General features: G+C 52.1%; 1 protein-coding gene and 2 non-coding genes across 3 annotated transcripts; 1 reads left to right on the top strand and 2 right to left on the bottom strand.

Moving 5' to 3' along the window:
- Nucleotides 1-441: 441 nt before the first annotated feature.
- LOC112205171 (small nucleolar RNA U13) lies at nucleotides 442-540 on the bottom strand. The gene has a single exon (XR_002939019.1). It is a non-coding gene; the product is annotated as a small nucleolar RNA U13 (small nucleolar RNA).
- A 4,520-nt stretch (nucleotides 541-5,060) lies between these two features.
- WNT10B (Wnt family member 10B) lies at nucleotides 5,061-15,984 on the bottom strand. Its single transcript, XM_016923511.4, has 8 exons — nucleotides 15,873-15,984; nucleotides 14,244-14,318; nucleotides 12,514-12,654; nucleotides 11,172-11,809; nucleotides 10,173-10,286; nucleotides 9,806-10,068; nucleotides 7,664-8,037; nucleotides 5,061-6,274 (listed from the first exon to the last, which is right to left on the bottom strand). Exons 5-8 carry the CDS (start codon nucleotides 10,244-10,246, stop codon nucleotides 5,816-5,818), a joined length of 1,170 nt encoding a protein of 389 aa, XP_016779000.1. The 5' UTR covers nucleotides 10,247-10,286; nucleotides 11,172-11,809; nucleotides 12,514-12,654; nucleotides 14,244-14,318; nucleotides 15,873-15,984; the 3' UTR covers nucleotides 5,061-5,815.
- LOC112205054 (U6 spliceosomal RNA) lies at nucleotides 15,212-15,315 on the top strand. Its single transcript, XR_002938919.1, has one exon. It is a non-coding gene; the product is annotated as a U6 spliceosomal RNA (small nuclear RNA).
- Nucleotides 15,985-17,584: the final 1,600 nt, after the last annotated feature.

Below are 17,584 nucleotides of genomic sequence, written 5' to 3'. Positions count from 1 at the left end.
TGCAATGGCACAATCTCCGCTCACTGCAACCTCTGCCTCCTGTGTTCAGGTGACTCTCCTGTCTTAGCCTCCCAAGTAGCTGGGATTATAGGCATGTGCCACCACGCCTGGCTAATTTTTATATTTTTAGTAGAGACAGGGTTTCACTGTGTTGGTCAGGCTGGTCTTGAACTCCTGACCTCAGGTGATCCACCTGCCTCAGCCTCCCAAAGTGCTGGGATTACAGGCGTGAGCCACCATGCCCAGTCACCCAGCGAATTTTTATGCTATTTGTAGAGACAGGGTTTTGCCATGTTGCCCAGGCCAAACTCTTGAGCTCAAGCAGTCCTCCCATCTAGGCCTCCCAAAGTGTTGGGATTACAGGCATGAGCCACCGCGCCTAGCCCAGCTCTGTGTTTTTAAGGGCAAAAGACACCTCCAGTATTTTGTTGTTGTTGTTCATGTCAAATGGATAGTGTGCCAATGTAACAAGGTTTGAGGGTGGCACATCTCACATGTGTGTAAGCACCCAGTCATTATGCTTATGAACTACAAAAGGATCTTCCTCCAGTCTTATTACTCCTAGAGTGGGTTTTTTGATATTTCCATGTGATTACTCTTTCATTTATTTCTCTAGAAATTTCTAGTAACACTCCACCAGGTTATCCCACCATGCTGTCCACCAAAACTATGATTTATAAAACCTCCCTAGTGCCCTTACCACGTGCACATGCCTGTGGAACTCAGACAAGGAGGTGGAACCTGTTGATATTCCTGCCCAGTGCTTCAGATCTTCTCAAGGTTTTATCCCCAGTGCAATAGAAAGATGGAAATGGTGACAGTCTAATGTAGTAAGCAGCAGGTACCATGGTATGTTAGTCAGGACTGATTAATGGGACTAGAGAATCTCCCAGTGCTTCTGTCCTTCACCTGTCTGGAGTCTGAAGAAGAAAACGTCTGTTGCAGCATCAGAGTGGGCTGCCCATGGAGCAAACAGGAGCAGAGATAGGAGGAGTGCTGCCCAGCTGGCAATTAGCTGGCCACTGCCCCTCCCTAACTTCCCAGCCACTTGGTAAAGGCCAGCAGGAGTAGAACTCATCTGGAGCTGAAGAGGGACAAGAGGCCCGCCTTACAGTTCATCAGCCTTTCTCCCTCCCTCTGGCTGCCATTGGAGCCTAGTAAAAGCTGAAATTGTAGCCACCAGCTCTGTGGGTTGCATACTCCAACCCTGTCACTGACCCCAGTGCATGTGCTAGGAGCAGGGATAGGGAGTGGTGAAGGGGTGTGTTGGCCTTGCTGACAAAATCCATTTGGAATTTGTCAAGGTTGTGGTTTGGGGCTTAAGTTTGCCACACAGTGTGTCTGATGAAAGAAGAGGGAACGCTAGAAAGGAAAGAGGGACCCAAAGTACAGAGGAAGGAAACAGGAAAAAGCTGAAATAATCATGCTGTGACTCTGTTAGAGATTCTCCTTCCTCGTCCTGAGTGTGAGAAGTTCTGATTATAAATATTCTTTATCATTATTCTCTTATATCCTATGCCCATTCTAAGTGCATCCCCTCTTCCTTCCACATACACTAGGTTCAGTAAGTGCCTGAAGTAAGGATGGGATTTCTCCTGTCTCCATCAAATTTCCAAACCCAGAATTCTCAATGCTCAAGTGGAAATCCAGGACATAAAATGTGGCCATAAAGTTCTGCCCTAGAGCCCAGTGTGGTGACTCAAACCTGTAAATCCCAACACTCTGAGAGGCTGGGGCTGGAAGTTCACTTGAGTCAAGGAGTTCAGGGCTGCAGTGATCTTGCCACTGCACTCCAGCCTGAGTGACAGAGCAAGACACTGACTCTAAATTAAAAAAAAAAAAAAAAAAAAGTACTGGCTGAACACAGTGGCTCACACCTGTAATCCCAATACTTTGGGAGACCAAGGCAAGAGAATTGCTTGGGTCCAAGAGCTTGAGACCAGCCTGGGCAGCATAGCAAGACTCTGTCTCTCAAAAATAAGACAAAAAACAAACAAACAAAACTGTCCTATGGCCAGGCACAGTGGCTCATGCCTGTAACCGTAGCACTTTAGGAGGCAGAGGAGGGCAGATAGCTTGAGTCCAGGAGTTCAAGACCAGCCTGGACGACATAGCGAAACCCCATCTCTACTAAAAATACAAAAATTATCCGGGCCTGGTGGTGCACACCTGTATTCCCAGCTACTCAAGAGGTTGAGGCAGGACGATCGGTTGAGCCCAGGAGGTGGAGGTTGCAGTAAGCCGAGATCACGCTACTGCACTCCAGCCTGGGTGACAGAAACCCTAAGACCCTGTCTCAAAAAACAAAAAAAAGTACTGCCCTAACCTAATACTCCTCAAAATGTCCTCACTACCTTGGTACTACTCTCATTTCATCTGATTTTGAGGATAGCAGAAGTGTCTATTGTCTAGAGAAGTGGAGAGAACTATTTCTACATTCTCTGGCCAAAGAAATAACCTGTTAGAGTCAGCATCTGGCAGCTGCATAAGTGTGCAGTCATTTGTGAAGTTCTAAATGTGTGATGCATATTCCTTGTCTGCATTGAATCTTAGAAAGATAACAGCTTAGGCCAGGCTTGGTGGCTGATGCCTGTAATCCCAGCACTTTGGGAGGCCAAGGCGGATGGATTACCTGAGGTCAGGAGTTCAAGACCAGCCTGGCCAACACGGCGAAACCCTATCTCTATAAAAAATACAAAAATTAGCTGGGCATGGTGGCCAGCACCTGTAATCCCAGCTACTTGGGAGGCTGAGGCAGGAGAATCGCTTGAACCTGGGAGGCAGAAGTTGCACTGAGCCAAGATTGAGCCATTGCACTCAGCCTGGAAGACAGAGCAAGACATTGTATGAAAAAAAAAAGAAAGAAAGAAAAGAAGAAGGAAAGGAAAGGAAGAAAGAAAGAAAGAGAAAGAAAGAAAGGAAATAGAAAAGAAAGAAAAAGAAAGGAAGAAAGGAAGAAAACAGTTTATGTATGTATGTATGTATGTATGTATGTATGTATGTATTGAGACGGAGTCTTACTCTGTCACCCAGGCTGGAGTGCAGTGGCACAACCTTGGCTCACTACAAGCTCCGCCTGCCGGGTTCACGCCATTCTCCTGCCTCAGCCTCCCAAGTAGCTGGGACCGCAGGCGCCCGCCACCATGCCCGGCTAATTTTTTTTTTGTATTTTTAGTAGAGACGGGGTTTCACCATGTTAACCAGGATGGTCTTGATCTCCTGACCTCGTGATCTGCCCATCTCGGCCTCCCAAAGTGCTGGGATTACAAGCGTGAGCCACCGCGCCCAGCCCAGTAAGAGTTTATTTTCGAAGATGTTGGGCTAGGGCCAGGCACAGTGGCTCATGCCTGTAATCCTAGAACTTTGGGAGACTGAGGCGGCTGGATCACCTGAGGTCAGGAGTTTGAGACCAGCCTGGCCAACATGGTGAAACCCCATCTCTACTAAAAATACAAAAATTAGCCAGGCGTGGTGGCACGCACCTGTAGTCCCAGCTACTTGGGAGGCTGAGGCAGGAGAATCGCTTGAATCAGAGAGGTGGAGGTTGCAGTGAGCCAAGATCACGCCATTGCACTGCAGCCTGGGCAACAAGAGTGAAACTCCATCTCAAAAATAAATAAATAAAAATAAATCCTGTTCTGTTGAGTTGATGTTATCTCTTAAAAGATAAAGGAATTATTTTACTAAGATGACATACAAAAGAGCTCTAAATGAGGAAGGTCATGGGAGGCTTAGACAGGCATATCGCTTAAGGTCAGGAGTTCTAGACCAGCCTGGGCAACATGGTGAAACCCTATCTCTACAAAAAAATACACACACAAAAAAAAATTAGCCAGGTGTGGTGGCATGTGTCTGTAGTCCCAGCTACTCTTGGGCCCAGACTTGAGCCCAAGAAGTGGAGTTTGCAGTGAGCCAAGATCACGTCACTGCACTCCAGCCAAGGCAACAGAGCGAGATCCTGTCTCAAAAAATAATAATAATAATAAATAGGCCGGGCACAGTGGCTCACGCCTGTAATCCCAGCACTTTGGGAGACCAAGGCGTGTGGATCACTTGAGGCAAGGAGTTCGAGACCAGCCTGGCCAACCAACATGGCGAAAACCCATCTCTACTAAAAATACAAAACTTAGCCAGGTATGGTAATGCATACCTGTAATCCCAGCTACTCGGGAGACTAAGGCACAAGGATGGCTTGAACCCAGGAGGAGGAGGTTGCAATGAGCCAAGATCTCACCATTGTACTCCAGCCTGGGTGACAAAGTGAGACCCTGTCTCAATCAAATAAATAAGGACAAAAAACATGCAAATAATTCCATGAGAGAACATGCTGGTTTTGCTAGTTTCCAGAGGGAAAAACTCCCATTTCAAGCATATGAATCTCTTTTATACGTTTCCCATCAGTCTTGCATCTATATCCCAAGTTCACTCCTTTGGAACCAGAGAAAAAAGTACCTGTTCTTTTGGGTCCAAATTCAGTGTTGAGATACATTTAGGACTGAAAAACTCCAGAACAAAGGCAACCTTGTGGTCTAGAATGAGGGTCAATAAACTGCAGCTAGGGGACCAAATTTGGTCTTGCAGCCCATTTCTGTGAATGAAGTTTTACTGGACATGGCCACGCTCATTCGTTTATGTGTGGTCTATGGCTGCTGTTGATCTATAACAGCAGAGTTGAGTAATTGTGGCAGAGTTGAATAGTTGGGACAAAGACCACAAGTGTAATGTATTTACTATCCAGCCCTTTACAGAAAAAAAAACAAAAAAATTGCCAGCCCTTGTTCTAAGGCAGTGATCAAGGTGAAATCTGGAGTTGAGGCACATAGAGAGTCAATAGGGCCTACATCTGGAACTCTAGCCCTTCCCACCTAGGAGTCCTTCCTGGTTTTACAAAGGAAAAGTTGCCAACAAAGTCACTGAGATTCATTTCAAATCCTTTGCGGAACTCAGCAGGATATACATAAAGTCATTGAGTGTAGGAAGGTAGGAGAATTCACCTAGAAAAGAAGCTATGGACTGGGATCCCAAGTGTGGGTACATACATCACCATCTGCATCCACCAGTCCAGTAACTTAATTTATTTTAGTTTCAAACAGGAACCAAGAACAAGTCTCAGTATGATAAATTATCCATTCCCACCCTTCCTGCTGAAGAAGGAAAAAGAGGCTCCAAGAGTCATGGGAAAACCCCTTCCTTTGGAGGGTCCCCATTAACATCTGAATGGAAGGAGACAACTTCCCTAAGGGCCTGGACAGACAACTCTCTGAGGATTCAGGGGAGAGTGCCCCTCAGCACTCTGTCTCTTTCCCAAGAAAAACCTCTCTACCACTGTCTCCCATTATCCCACAAGAGGGAGCCCAGGCTGCAGTAAAGGAGTTTGGGGATAGTACATAGGAGTGGGTGATCTCTTTCTAGATACAGATCTTACGGCTCCAAACAGTGCCTGGGGTTATCCCTCAAGGGAGAGGAGTGGTGAAACTATAGGGACTCCCCAGCCAAAAGGAGTATGAATCAGGGTTAAAGGGGCTCTGGAGCTGAGAAGTGGGAGGAGCAATACAGTGCATTTCATCTCAGTCCATTCAGGTGTCTAAGGAGCAGAAGAGGGGTGGCAGCTTCCCCTCAAGACCCTCCAATTGTTGGGGAGAAGGCTACACATCCCAGAGTCCACCTGACCCCCACCACCCCTAAAGCTGTTTCCAGGTAGATACTTTAAGCTTCCAGGGACCAAGAGTGACCTTGGAAGGAAATCAGAGCAAAGGGCTGAAAAGGCGCCCCTCTCACACAGTCCTCTTCCCCAGCCCCAAGGTAAGGCTGACCCTCACTTACACACATTCACCCACTCTGTAACCTTGCACTCATCACACAGCACATAGCAGCACCAGTGGAAGCGGCAATGGCAGCGCTCAACTCGTGTCTGCCGGAGCACGTTGTGCCCACGGCCACAGCACAGGCTGCCACAGCCATCCAACAGGCGGCTGGTCTTGTTGCAGGCCCGGCCCCTTGTCCCTGGGGAGCCCATAGTGGGGTCTCGCTCACAGAAGTCAGGAGACTTCTCAAAGTAGACCAGCTCTCCTGAGAGGCGACGGGGACGGAGACGGGGCTGGAAGGCTCCAGAATTGCGGTTGTGGGTATCAATGAAGATGGCCCGGCCCAGCCGCTCCCTCAACGCCGCCCCCACTGCCCGGAACTCTGGGGCCGCCCTCCAGCATGTCTTGAACTGGCAGCTGCCTGACGTGCCATGACACTTGCATTTCCGCTTCAGGTTTTCAGTTACCACCTAGAGCATCAGGGGGAAAAGAGGTGAAGCGGAGGGCAGCAAATGGACAGAACACAGAGGCACAGGAGAGGGAAGGGAACAGAGAACACAGGGAGGGACAAATGGAGGCAAGAATAACATGGCATATCAGAACAGAAAGGACATTGCAGTTAGCTAATAGCCAACTTCCTCATTTTATGATGGCAGAATTGAAGACAGAGCAGTGTGATTTGTCCATCTTCCATCAACAGCTGGTAATAGAGCCAAGACTCAACTCAAGTTGTCCTGACTCCCAATCCAGTGCTCTTTCCATTGTAAGCACTTATAAAATTGGGAGTCTGGCCCACAGCACGCCTAAATTCTGTAGGGAAGGTAGCTGTAATAAGAGCTACTATGCAGTCAGCCAACGATGGGGCACTATGCTGGGTATACTATTTGCTAGCTCAGTCTGTTTTTTTTGTTTGTTTTTGTTTTTTGAGATGGAGCCTTGCTCTTGTCGCCCAGGCTGGAGTGCAGCGGCGCCATCTCGGCTCACTGCAACCTCCGCCTCCCAGGTTCAAGCGATTCTCCTGCCTCAGCCTACTGAGTAGCTGGGATTACAGGTGCAGGCCACCACACCTGGCTAATTTTTGTCTTTTTTTTTTTTTTTTTTGAGAGGGAGTCTTGCTCTGTCGCCCAGGCTGGAGTGCAGTGGCACGATCTAGGCTCACTGCAACCTCTGCCTCCCAGGTTCAAGCGATTCTCCTGCCTCAGTCTCCCCAGTAGCTGGGACTACAGGAGCCACCATGCCTGGCTAATTTTTTGTGTTTTTAATAGAGACAAGGTTTCCCATGTTAGCCAGGATGGTCTCGATCTCCTGACCTCTTGATCCACCCGCCTCGGCCTCCCAAAGTGCTGGGATTACAGGTGTGAGCCACTGCACCCGGCCTAATTTTTGTACTTTTAATAGAGATGGGGTTTCTCCACCTTGGCCAGGGTGGTCTCGGACTCTTGACCTCAGGTGATCTGCCTGCCTCAGCCTCCCAAAGTGCTGGGATTACAGACATGAGCCACCGCGCCCGGCCCAGTCTGTTTTTATATATATAATTTTTTTTAATATAGAGATGGGGTCTCACAACGTTGCTCAGGCTGTTCTTGAACTCCTGGCCTCAAGCAATCCTCCCCCCTCAGCCTCCAAAAGTGCTGAAATTATAGGCGTGAGCCACCACACTGGCCTGCTAGCTCAGTCTTAATAACACTGTAAGATAAGTATCATTAGGTTCTTTACAGATACAAAACTGAGGCTGGGTGACTTGCTGATGGTGAGTGTCAGTCACTCATCACACTTTATCCTATCATTTCCCTATGCCTCTCAAACTCTAACCAGGCCTCGAAAGCTGGGGAGACCCAGGACAAGATGTACACACATACCTGGCGCCCCACCCTGTTGTTGTGGATTCGCATTCGTGCCTGGATGTCCCGGGGAGCTTCCCTGGAATCCAAGAAATCCCGAGAGAACTTCTCTCCAAAGTCCATGTCATGGTTACAGCCACCCCATTCCCATGTGTCCTGGGGGCCAGGGCTGGGGCTTGAGCCAGGGCCAGGGCTGGGCAGAGAGTGGGGGAAACTCTTGCCTCGGGACAGTGCCTGCAGCTGCAGCAGTTTGGCCCTCAGCCGATCCTGCTCACCACTGCCCTTCCAGCCACAGCCACAGCTCACCAGCTTGCCCAGGCTGCAGGCCGTGGCTACTGCGTGCATGACCCCAGCAGCCAGCATGGAGAAGGAAAAAGCACTTTCTCGGAAACCTGGGGATGAGAAGGGTGTGATGGTGGAGGTAAGGTTGACAGGCAGCTGAGAGTGTGGAGGCAGAAAGAAATAAACAGCCCCCCTGCAACTCCAGAAATTCCTAACTGAATCCTGACCCTGCCATTCACCAGTTGAGTGATTTGGAGGAAAGTCATGGGACAAGGAAGGGTACAAAAAGCACAGAGCCTCAGATTCTTCATTTCTAAAGGGAGGCAGGAGACGATGGGTCAAGATGATCTCTGAGGCCCATTCTCATTCTGTAAGTCTGTGATTTTCAGGTGTAGATGAAAGAGCTAGCCCACAGGGAGAGACCCCTGGAGTCGGGAGATGACTAAGAGGGAGTCCCTGAGGTCTTTGAAGATGTGTACAACCGAGTTCTACATCTGAAAGCCTTAGAAATTCCCCCAACCCTGCAGGGAGCTTGGGTGGGTGAGGTGGGAGCAGAGCCTTTGTGGTTCTGGTTTTTTTTTTTTTTTTTTTAAATTCACTTCAGGGTTAATCAGTCTTTTAACCAACCTACCTACCACCATCCTAGCACCCCCAAAGCACTGGAGCTATGGAGCTGCCCTTCCGCTTCCCAAGATGTAGTTTTATATTTGCCCTTCAAGACTGCCCTTTTTATGTTTATCCTAACCTGCTATTACCCTATAAAACACTGAGAGGAGGAGAGAGGTGGGGGAGTGATTTTCCCTAAGGCCCTCTTAAAAGGTTGGCTTCTTTGTTATGTTTTGGGGGTCACAGAAGCTCAGGCTGCCAAGCCTTTCCCAGACTTAAATAAACATGCTCACCATTTGGGTGTCCAAGCCTTCCCCTACACCAGGCCCTGTGGGGAAGGAGGGGGACCCTCACTTCATTTTAGGCAGGGGCTCTCCGGAGCCCTGAGAAGACGAGAGACAGCACCCCCTTAGAGACCAGGCCTCTGCTACCCCAGGATCTAGGGCTCCTGGGCCAGCCTTCTGATCCCCCTAACTCCAACCCTCCAGGGGTGAAGCTGTTTGCACAAGTCTTGGGAATTCCCCTGCAGATGGCAGCTGCCTATTAACCCCATAGTCCCCAGAGCACTGCCCCCATCTCTGGGCTGAGCCCCCATGGGTCTTTACACCTCAGGGAGTGAACTCCAGTGGGAAACCAGGAGAGGCAGCCATGCCTCCCAGACCAGGCCAGCAGTGACCTGTTCTCTGCCTCTCCAGCCGTTCTTCACCTGCTCAGGTGAGCAACACCTGGAGCCACCACAGCACAGAGGAGGGGACTGGCTCCCCAGCTTCAAAGTCATCAGGGTCTTTGTTCCCAGCTTTGGCTCCTGGGAACCCCAGCAATTAGGGGAGCAGATTTAACCCTTAAACGGTTGGGGGCGTCACCCCACCCCCGCTGAGACACTGGAGACACCAGCCTGGGCTTGTCCAGCCAAGATGGGGGGAGAGAAAATGGTGGAGGGAATAGGGGGGCGTTTGAAGCTTCCAGGACTGGGGGCATCTCTTGTTCACAGGTGCAACCCAGATTAAGCTGAGCGGAGGCAGGAAAGGGGGGCCCTAGGGTAGGAGAGCAGGGACCCAGCTGCCTCGCTGGCAGCACGCAGGTGGAAGTTAGGCGCGCAGGGGCCCAGACGAGTGGCCAGACCTGGCTCAGAGCGGCTCCGGGGGGGGCGGGGAATTCCAGGAGAGGCCCCTCCCGGAGCCGCGAAACCATCCCTTCCCGCCTCCGCGCGCCTCGCCCTGCCCCCCACCCCCTAGCCTCCGCGGCAGCGCCGACCCGCCCAGCCAGGCTCACCGCGCTTGAGGATGGCGCTGTGGTGCGGCAGGCGGCCGCCGCCCTCAAGCGCGGAGCAGTTCCAGCGCTGGTCGCGCAGCTGGTGCTGACACTCGTGGACCGCGATGTGCAGACCCTGAAGCGCGGACGCCGTCACGTCGGGGTTGCGCAGGCACAGGCCTAGCTGCCGCTTGCTCAGGCCGGACAGCGTCAAGCACACGGTGTTGGCCGTCAGCGGCGGCTCGCCAGGCAACTTCAGGCCCAGAATCTCATTGCTTAGAGCCCTGGGAACCAAGAAGGCGTCTGGGGTCTGCGGTCCAGACCCCTCCAACTCTCCCCACCCCGGGTCGGTGTTTCTATGGCCTGGGAGACAAGGGGAACTGCTCACCGACTGCACAACGCCAGGAACAGGAGACCCGCGAGGCCCGAGGGCGGAGGCCGCGGCCGGGGCTCCTCCAGCATGTCGAAGCCCGGAGGCTCCGGTGGGCAGATCGATCAGGACCTGCGGGACGGGAGACTTGATGCGGGTTCAGGAATAGGGCGGCTCGCTTGGGGAACCAAGTGATGCCCTTCTTCGGGCTCCTAACCCACCGGTGCCACCCTACTGACCCTTCTCATTCCTCCTCAAACAAAACAAGAAGAAACACCCCTTGATTCCCAGAGTCCCTGAGGCTTGGAGGTCTTAAAGAAGAAGAGTCAAGGCGTTGTCCCAGCTCAGGACTCAAGCGAGCACCCCTGGAACCTTGCCCAATCAGACACAACACCCGGCACACAGACACATACTCACTTGCAAACTCAGACACACAGACTCACAAACACTTGCTCCACAACCTCGCCTACTGCTCCCTTTTCCAGGGCCCCACGACTAGCTTCCCCGCCCTCACAGGGCTAGGGAGAGGGATAGGGAGGAGGTTCCCCACCACCTAAGGGGGTGTCACCTCCAGGTGTCATCAAGGGCAAGTAGGCTCCATGAGAAAGGTCTAAGAATGAGTTCCCCACTCACACTGCCCCCTCCCTGAGCAGCAAGGAAAGAGGAGAGGCTCCAGGTGCAGGAAAGATGGGGAGGAGAGCCTGGCTCCGTCCTAAAAGGGACCGTGGCACAGACTGAGTCCTCTTCCCTATCCCCCACCTTGCCTAACTACAAGCTCCCCTCCTCCATAGTCGCCCGTCTGGTCCTCACCCCTTGGCTCTCACATTCATTGCATTCTAAATCTGGGGGCACTCCTTTATTCTCTGTGTCTTTATCTCTAGCAATATCTCTGGCTCTCTATGCGTCTCTGTGCTTCTGTGGGTGGATGCGTGTCTGTCTGTCTGTCTGACTACACACGTGCCTGTCTCTTCCTCGTGTGCACGTCCCTGCCCTCCCTGCTTTCCCAGGTCTAATTACCTCCAGTGGTTTGGGTGCGGGGTCCGAGACAGGCACGGTTGGGTTGCCTGGGCTTCACTAGTGCTGCTTAAACCGTGGGGAGACTGCGTTGGGTTCTGTCCCCTTGTCAGAGCCGCATTCTTCCAGGGCCGGGCCACTCCTCTTCACCGCTTCCCCAGCGCCGCCGCGGCCGCCGGGAGGAAGGGAGGGAGGAAGGGAGGGAGTGATCGAGAGAGCTAGCAAGCCGGCGAGGAAAGGACTGGGGGCTCTGGCTTTGCTCTCACCGAGCTCAGGGTGGCTCTGCCGGGCTGACGGAGCTGCAGCCCCTCCCCGAGCCTGGGGCTTCCCCACCCTACCCTCCACTCCCAGCCTTGACCAGGCGAATGCAGCCTCCCCCTCCCCCCAGCGCGCGCGCGCCCGGGCGCGCGCGCGCGCACACACACACACACACACCCTCTCCCCCGACGCCTGGGTTCAGGCTTGGCCCCACTGAAGAAGGAGGTGGCCAGAGTTCCTCTCACCTGATCTGGGGTCGCCAAGGCTGCAGGGAGGGTGTAGTAACCTTCCTAGGGAGCCAGAATGGGGCCCAAATGGCCACATCTTTCATCACTTCTCTTTGCGTCAGTTTCTCCACCAAGATCAGGGTGGCTGGAAGGTGCCTTTGAGAAGATGAGGATGGAGCCAGACAGTCTTTGGGCTTCTCGGTGTGGGACAGTCACATGTGGCACCCACAGCCTGAGCGCACCCGGGGTACTCAGAGCGGGCAGGAGAAGCACAGGTCTGGGCAGCTTGGTTCCCACCCTCCTCCAAGCCCTGCGCCTGCCCCTTTGGAGGGGACAGCTTTGGCCTCAGAGTTTGGCCCTAGCAGAGGTTCAGGTAGCACCAAAGATTGTCAGCCTGCCCCGATGCTTCCTTGCCTGGCAGGGATGCTTGCCAACAGAGGTATCCTACCCTTCTCGGGATTCCCCCGGTCTGCACTTTGGGTGGCCTGGATTCCTGCTCCAAGCTGTAGACTTGCTTCTTATGGGATGAGGAGGGCCTTGGGATCCAAAATTCAGCCAAGCCCAAGGGCAGCCGGGAAAGAGCCTGGTCTTGGGGTGCACAGGCAAAGGCAAACCGCCTTAGGGAGACCCAGTGGCAGCGAACGGGTTAGGCGCCACCGTGCTCCCGCCTGACTCACCCTCGAAGCTCTAACCACTGTGGGCTATTTTTGCCAGAGAGGGGCCCCAGGCTTTCCAGCCGCCCCCCGCCCCTGCCAGACCGCAGCCCAAGGCACGGCTGGCCCCACGCGCCCCAGGCACATTGACTCAGACTGCCCCCAAGCAAGCAGAGGAACAGGGATGATACCCACAACCACAGTCACCTCTTCCTTGGTGGTGGCGTTGCAGCTCTGCTGGGCAGCCAGCCTCCAGTCTGTGCTGCTGGAGGTCCTGCCCGTGCTGCAGGGGTCACTGTTGGATAGCGGGCACAGCAGTCTGAGACAGGAGATCGAGCAAACTTACATCTGTTGGGATATTTACAGATCACCTTTACGTGCCAGGCTGTGAGCAGTCGGGAGGTGAAAGTGCCATGGTCCCTGACACTGGACAGCCTGGACCAGACTGCTTTTCTCTGATTCCCTACCTCTGGGATGGGTAAGAGGGAGCACTAGAGTTCCTGACCCTCCTTCCCATTTAGAGGACAAGAGCCAAACCATGTGTGGTTTTGGAGGTCACCAGAATCTCCAAACCCCATCTCATAGTTTTCATCCTTACACCTGGATTCATGATCCCCGCCAGTGTCCTTATCCTTTTTCTTGCAGTCAGCCTGGGATTCCTGCCAGGTCCTTGGAAGAGGGGAATGAGGTTGCCTAAGCCTCTCTTCTCCATGGGGACCTCATGGACATTTGTATTTCTCCATGTGTCTCTGGGTCCCCCTTAGGTTTGGGATTATTTTTTGCCTTCTGGTTCTACCCTTGTCAGGCTCCAGCATACAGCCAGGTGCCAAGAAGGGGCGAGGGGCAGAACTACTACAATAGGTTTCAACTTCCTGGTGACCCTAGGTCTCCCCAAGCAGGACTGTTCCAAATCCAAGGACCCAGAGTCCTGCTCCTTCTCTCTACTGAAGCCCAACTCTGGGACAAGAGGCCACAGGCCGGCAGACTGGGTGGCCTGAGCTGGCCCGCAGTGCCCTCAGCCCGACCGGCTGGCCTGAGCACTGACCCGCAGGCGGCTAGAGGGCGGTGGGACAGGCGGGGCCTGGAGAGGGCTGTGGGTGCACACCCATTGCCTAATACCCCAAGCACGCGGCCAGCTCCAAGAAAGGGGAGGGACGGGAACCAGAGAGACCTTGACGTGGGTCAGGGCCAATGACAGGAGGGGGAAAGTGGGGGGCTTTCATCACTGCAGGGAGGGACTAGGAGCAAGCTGGTTCCCCTTCCCCTCAATGAGAAGAGTGGAGGGCTGCCCTTCCCATCCTAGGGATGGAGGGTGTAACGAGAGCAATGTGGGAAGAACACTGGGGCCCCGGAGGGCGGGGGTCAAAGAAAAGAGTGGGGGCCCCTGGAGATTGGGGGATGTCGAGCAACTGAGGCGGTGGCTAAAGCCTCAGAAGCCTCCTCCTCCCCCCCCCCCCACCATGTTTGCCTTGGCCCGGGGTCCCGGGTGACTCATCTGTTGCTGAGCCGCTGATAGGGGAGGCCAGACCCGGGGAACCCAAATTATAGGCCCAGGAGGGATGGATGCGCCCGTGGCGGTGAGCTCAGCTGCGCTGCCCACCCTCCGCTTAATGCGCCTTCTGCTGCAGCACCGTAGGCCACCACCTGGAGGCACCAAAGGGTCTGCGGGCCGACTGTATACTGGACTCTCAGGAAGGCCCCACTTTCAGCAGTCCACTCCAACAAATCCATGGGATTACCTTAGACAGAATTTTGCCCCCTTCTGTACTCAGGCCTAATGGATGGGCTGTGCCTTCCCAGCCCAAGGGGGCAGTGCTGCCTGCAGGTGCTTCAAAGGAGGGTAGGCTCCTCTGCCCACAAACTCTAAACCCTGGAGCCCTGCTTCCTCCCCAGATCCCAAAGTCAAGGCAAAGCCCCTCTCCCCTCTAACATCTCACCTCTAACCCTATTCCAGGGGGGTGGTTTGCTACTGATTTTCAACTTCAAGCCTTTAAAGTCATCCACGGTCAAAACTGATACAGAGAAAAATGAAGCAGGGTAAAGGAGATTAGTAGTGGGATTCTATTTTATAAAGGGGGAGGGAAAACAAACTGAAGGAACAAATACATGGAGAGATCTGAGGAAGAGCATTTTAGAAGACAGAAAAGCAGGTGCACAGACCCTTAGAAAGGAGCATGCTTGGTTCAAAGGATTAGAAAAGAGGCCAGTGGGGCTAGTGGGGAGAAATTCGCAAGGAAGAGAGTGGTAGGCAATGAAGCTGGAGGGCTAGGAAGGAGGCCCCTTTACTTTGAGTGACATGGGGTCTCGCTGGAAAATTTTGAGCAGAGAAATGAACTAATCAGACTTCTGTTTTAGGAAAGATGGCTCTGGGCTGGGCGCAGTGGCTCATGCCTGTAATCCCAGTACTTTGGGAGGCCGAGGTGGGCAGATCACGAGGTCAGGAGTTCGAGACCAGCCTGGCCAACATGGTGAAACCCCGCCTCTACTAAAAATACAAAAATTAGGTGGGAGTGTTGGTGGGCGCCTGTAATCCCAGCTACTCGGTACGCTGAGGCAGGAGAATCGCTTGAAACCGGAAGGTGGAGGTTACAGTGAGCCGAGATCATACCACTGCACTCCAGTCTGCACAACAAGAGCAAAACTCCGTCTCAAAAAAAAGAAAGAAAGAAAGAAAGAAATTGGCTCTAGTAATTAAATCAACCCTTTTGATTTTTGCAGTAAAATGGAGCACTGAAATGGAGCAATAACGTGGGGTCTAATGAAGTTTTTGGGTTTTTCAGATGGGTACTATTGCAGCATGTCTGCATGCCTATGTGTATGTTCCAGGAGAGAGATAAGTGGATGATGCAGGAAAGAAAGAGGGGACAGTTGATATCATGATTATTTGATCTAAATAGAAAGTTGGGTGCTTGTTTTGACAGCACATATACTAAAATTGGAATGATACAGAGATTAGCATGGCCCCTGCACAAGGATGACATGCAAATTTGTGAAGCATTTCATATTTTAAAAAAAGAAAAGAAAAAGAAATGTCAGCCAGGTCATAAACAATGTGACCCAGATCTAGGGGCCTTACCCTCTTGCCCCCTACTCCTGGTGGGTGGAATGTTGGAACAAAGCACAGTGGCTCCTTTCCTCTCTTTCCACCTCTGCTTGACAACAGTTGTCAAAGACAGGGCTTCCATATTTTCCAGCCAGCCTCCCACCCTCACGGTGTTGTATCAATCCATCAGGCCAAAAGATGTGACCCAGGCCCCAGTGGGAAAAAACTCATAAGGGATAAAGGACAGGCTCCCCATGGTACATTGTCCATTTACTTGAGCTATCTATGCTGGGTGCTCTCTGCAGGGACTACTGGCTTTTGGATCTACGGAGGGTGCTGGACCACTACACCTTTTCCCTCCGGGGTGGATCCTTGGAAGGGCCAGATATACTAGGCTGGGCAAAAGGGAAGAAAAAAGGGAAAGAAGGACATTTCTTTCTAAAATAACTTTCATCAGGCTTCATTTGGGTTAATATGCATCTCATTTAAAACACAAGTGCCCAGGAATATTAATGAAACTTACCTGGCATTTATTCCTTAGAGTGATTTCCCTGCCTTAGAAGGGAATCCTAGTCATTTCTGGGACTTGAGACTTTAGGTTCAGGCCTGGGGAAATTTCTCAGTCAGAAGGCATCCTAAAAGACAAGGGAGATGAAAAAAATGAGAGCTAGAACTCAAAAGGGAGGCAGGAAGGCCCCCAAAATTATTTTTACCCATCAATTTTGAGAAGGGTTCCCAGCCTGTAATTGCTGCACACTGGCAAGCAGCTGGTAAGGTCGAAAGAGCATGGGCTTTGAGTCAAATTGGTCTGGGTTTTAATCTGGCTCTACCATTGATTCATTTATTAGACGTGGACCTTGGACAAGTGCCTGATCTATTTTTAATTCTGCAAAATGGGGAGAGAGAAGAGATCTTCCCTCCTTCCAGGGGCCATGTGTGTGGTGGTGGGGCATGATAACCAGGCTGGCAGTGCCCCCTATTCCCCATATAGGGAAAAGCAGCCACTTTTTTTTTTTTTTTTTTCAGATGAAGTCTTGCTTTGTAGCCCAGACTGGAGTGCAATGGCGTGATCTCGGCTCACTGCAATCTCCACCTCCCGGGTTCAAGCCATTCTCCTGCCTCAGCCTCCTGAGTAGCTGGGACTACAGGTGTGCGCCACCACACTCAGCTAATTTTTGTATTTTTATTAGAGATGGGATTCCACTATGTTGGCCAGGATGGTCTCGATCTCCTGACCTCGTGATCCACCTGCCTCGGCCTCCCAAAGTGTGGGGATTATAGGCATGAGCCACCGCGCCCAGCCTGTCACTTCTTCAATAGGAGGCCTAAATGGCCTTGAAGCTGAGTAGGAGTCCCTGGGAGAGAAGAGAAAAGTGTACAATGGATGAGATGGTCACAGGCACTCTGGGTATCCCAGTGTGGTGGGAACTAGAGCTTTAGGGGAAGACAGAAACTTGGCAGAAACATCCAAAGAGAAGCAAACACATGGAGGCACAAGTTTCCTCATCTAGGTTCAATGCAGCCAGCAACCCTTGTCTTCCCAGTCCTCTCCATCACCATACATACAGTGGACATCTGCACTACTTCCCATCCTTTCTGAGCCTAGGCCTCAGAGACTTAGCCACTCCAGGCTGGGTTCACCTCAATACCATCTTGGTTGTAGGCTCGGCTCTCTCCCCCAATGACATGCACTGGTTGACACATACCACAGTGTGACACGCCATAGGATGCCACGAGGTACAAAGGGCAACAGAATGACGCATACACACATATTTAATCTTCCCATGCACATGCTCATCCACCCACTCCACACACAGTCCAGACACTCTGCATCCCTCAATCATGCTTCTGAGTCTCCTGTCGACAGTTGCCACCTCCTTCCTGACACACTGCCCCAGGCGGTGACTGTGACAAGGTGACTCCATGACCTTTTCTGACTTGAGCTAAATTCCAAAATTCTTTGGAAAGTTTCCTAACATCCTTCGTCAGAACAAGGAGTTTCTACACGTACCAACACACAGGAGGATGCACCCTCAGAACACAGCACATTCTCACTCCCACCCATATTCACGTTGTTCCACTTCACACACACACACACACACAGCCACTTGTGCGCTTCTTCTGGCGCACATGAGCAAACTGCCTGTTGCTTTAGGTTTCTCTCCACCGCTAGGCTCCTTTTGGTTAGCTCACCCCCACAACTCATCCCCGGGATTTCCCTGACCACAGCCGCAC

Source organism: Pan troglodytes, chromosome 10 (genome assembly GCF_028858775.2).
Source record: "Pan troglodytes isolate AG18354 chromosome 10, NHGRI_mPanTro3-v2.0_pri, whole genome shotgun sequence".
NCBI classification, from domain to species: domain Eukaryota; kingdom Metazoa; phylum Chordata; class Mammalia; order Primates; family Hominidae; genus Pan; species Pan troglodytes.
Note: the sequence above shows the minus strand (reverse complement) of the source record. Positions and strands in the feature narration are given on the sequence as shown.

Coding starts and splice junctions, on each gene's coding strand:
- WNT10B (XM_016923511.4), bottom strand. CDS start 10,246: ATGCTGGAGGAGCCCCGGCCGCGGCCTCCGCCCTCGGGCCTCGCGGGT. Junction 10,069..10,172: donor TTCCTGGCGTTGTGCAGTCG/GTGAGCAGTTCC, acceptor CTTGGTTCCCAG/GGCTCTAAGCAATGAGATTC. Junction 8,038..9,805: donor CAGCGCCATCCTCAAGCGCG/GTGAGCCTGGCT, acceptor TCTCATCCCCAG/GTTTCCGAGAAAGTGCTTTT.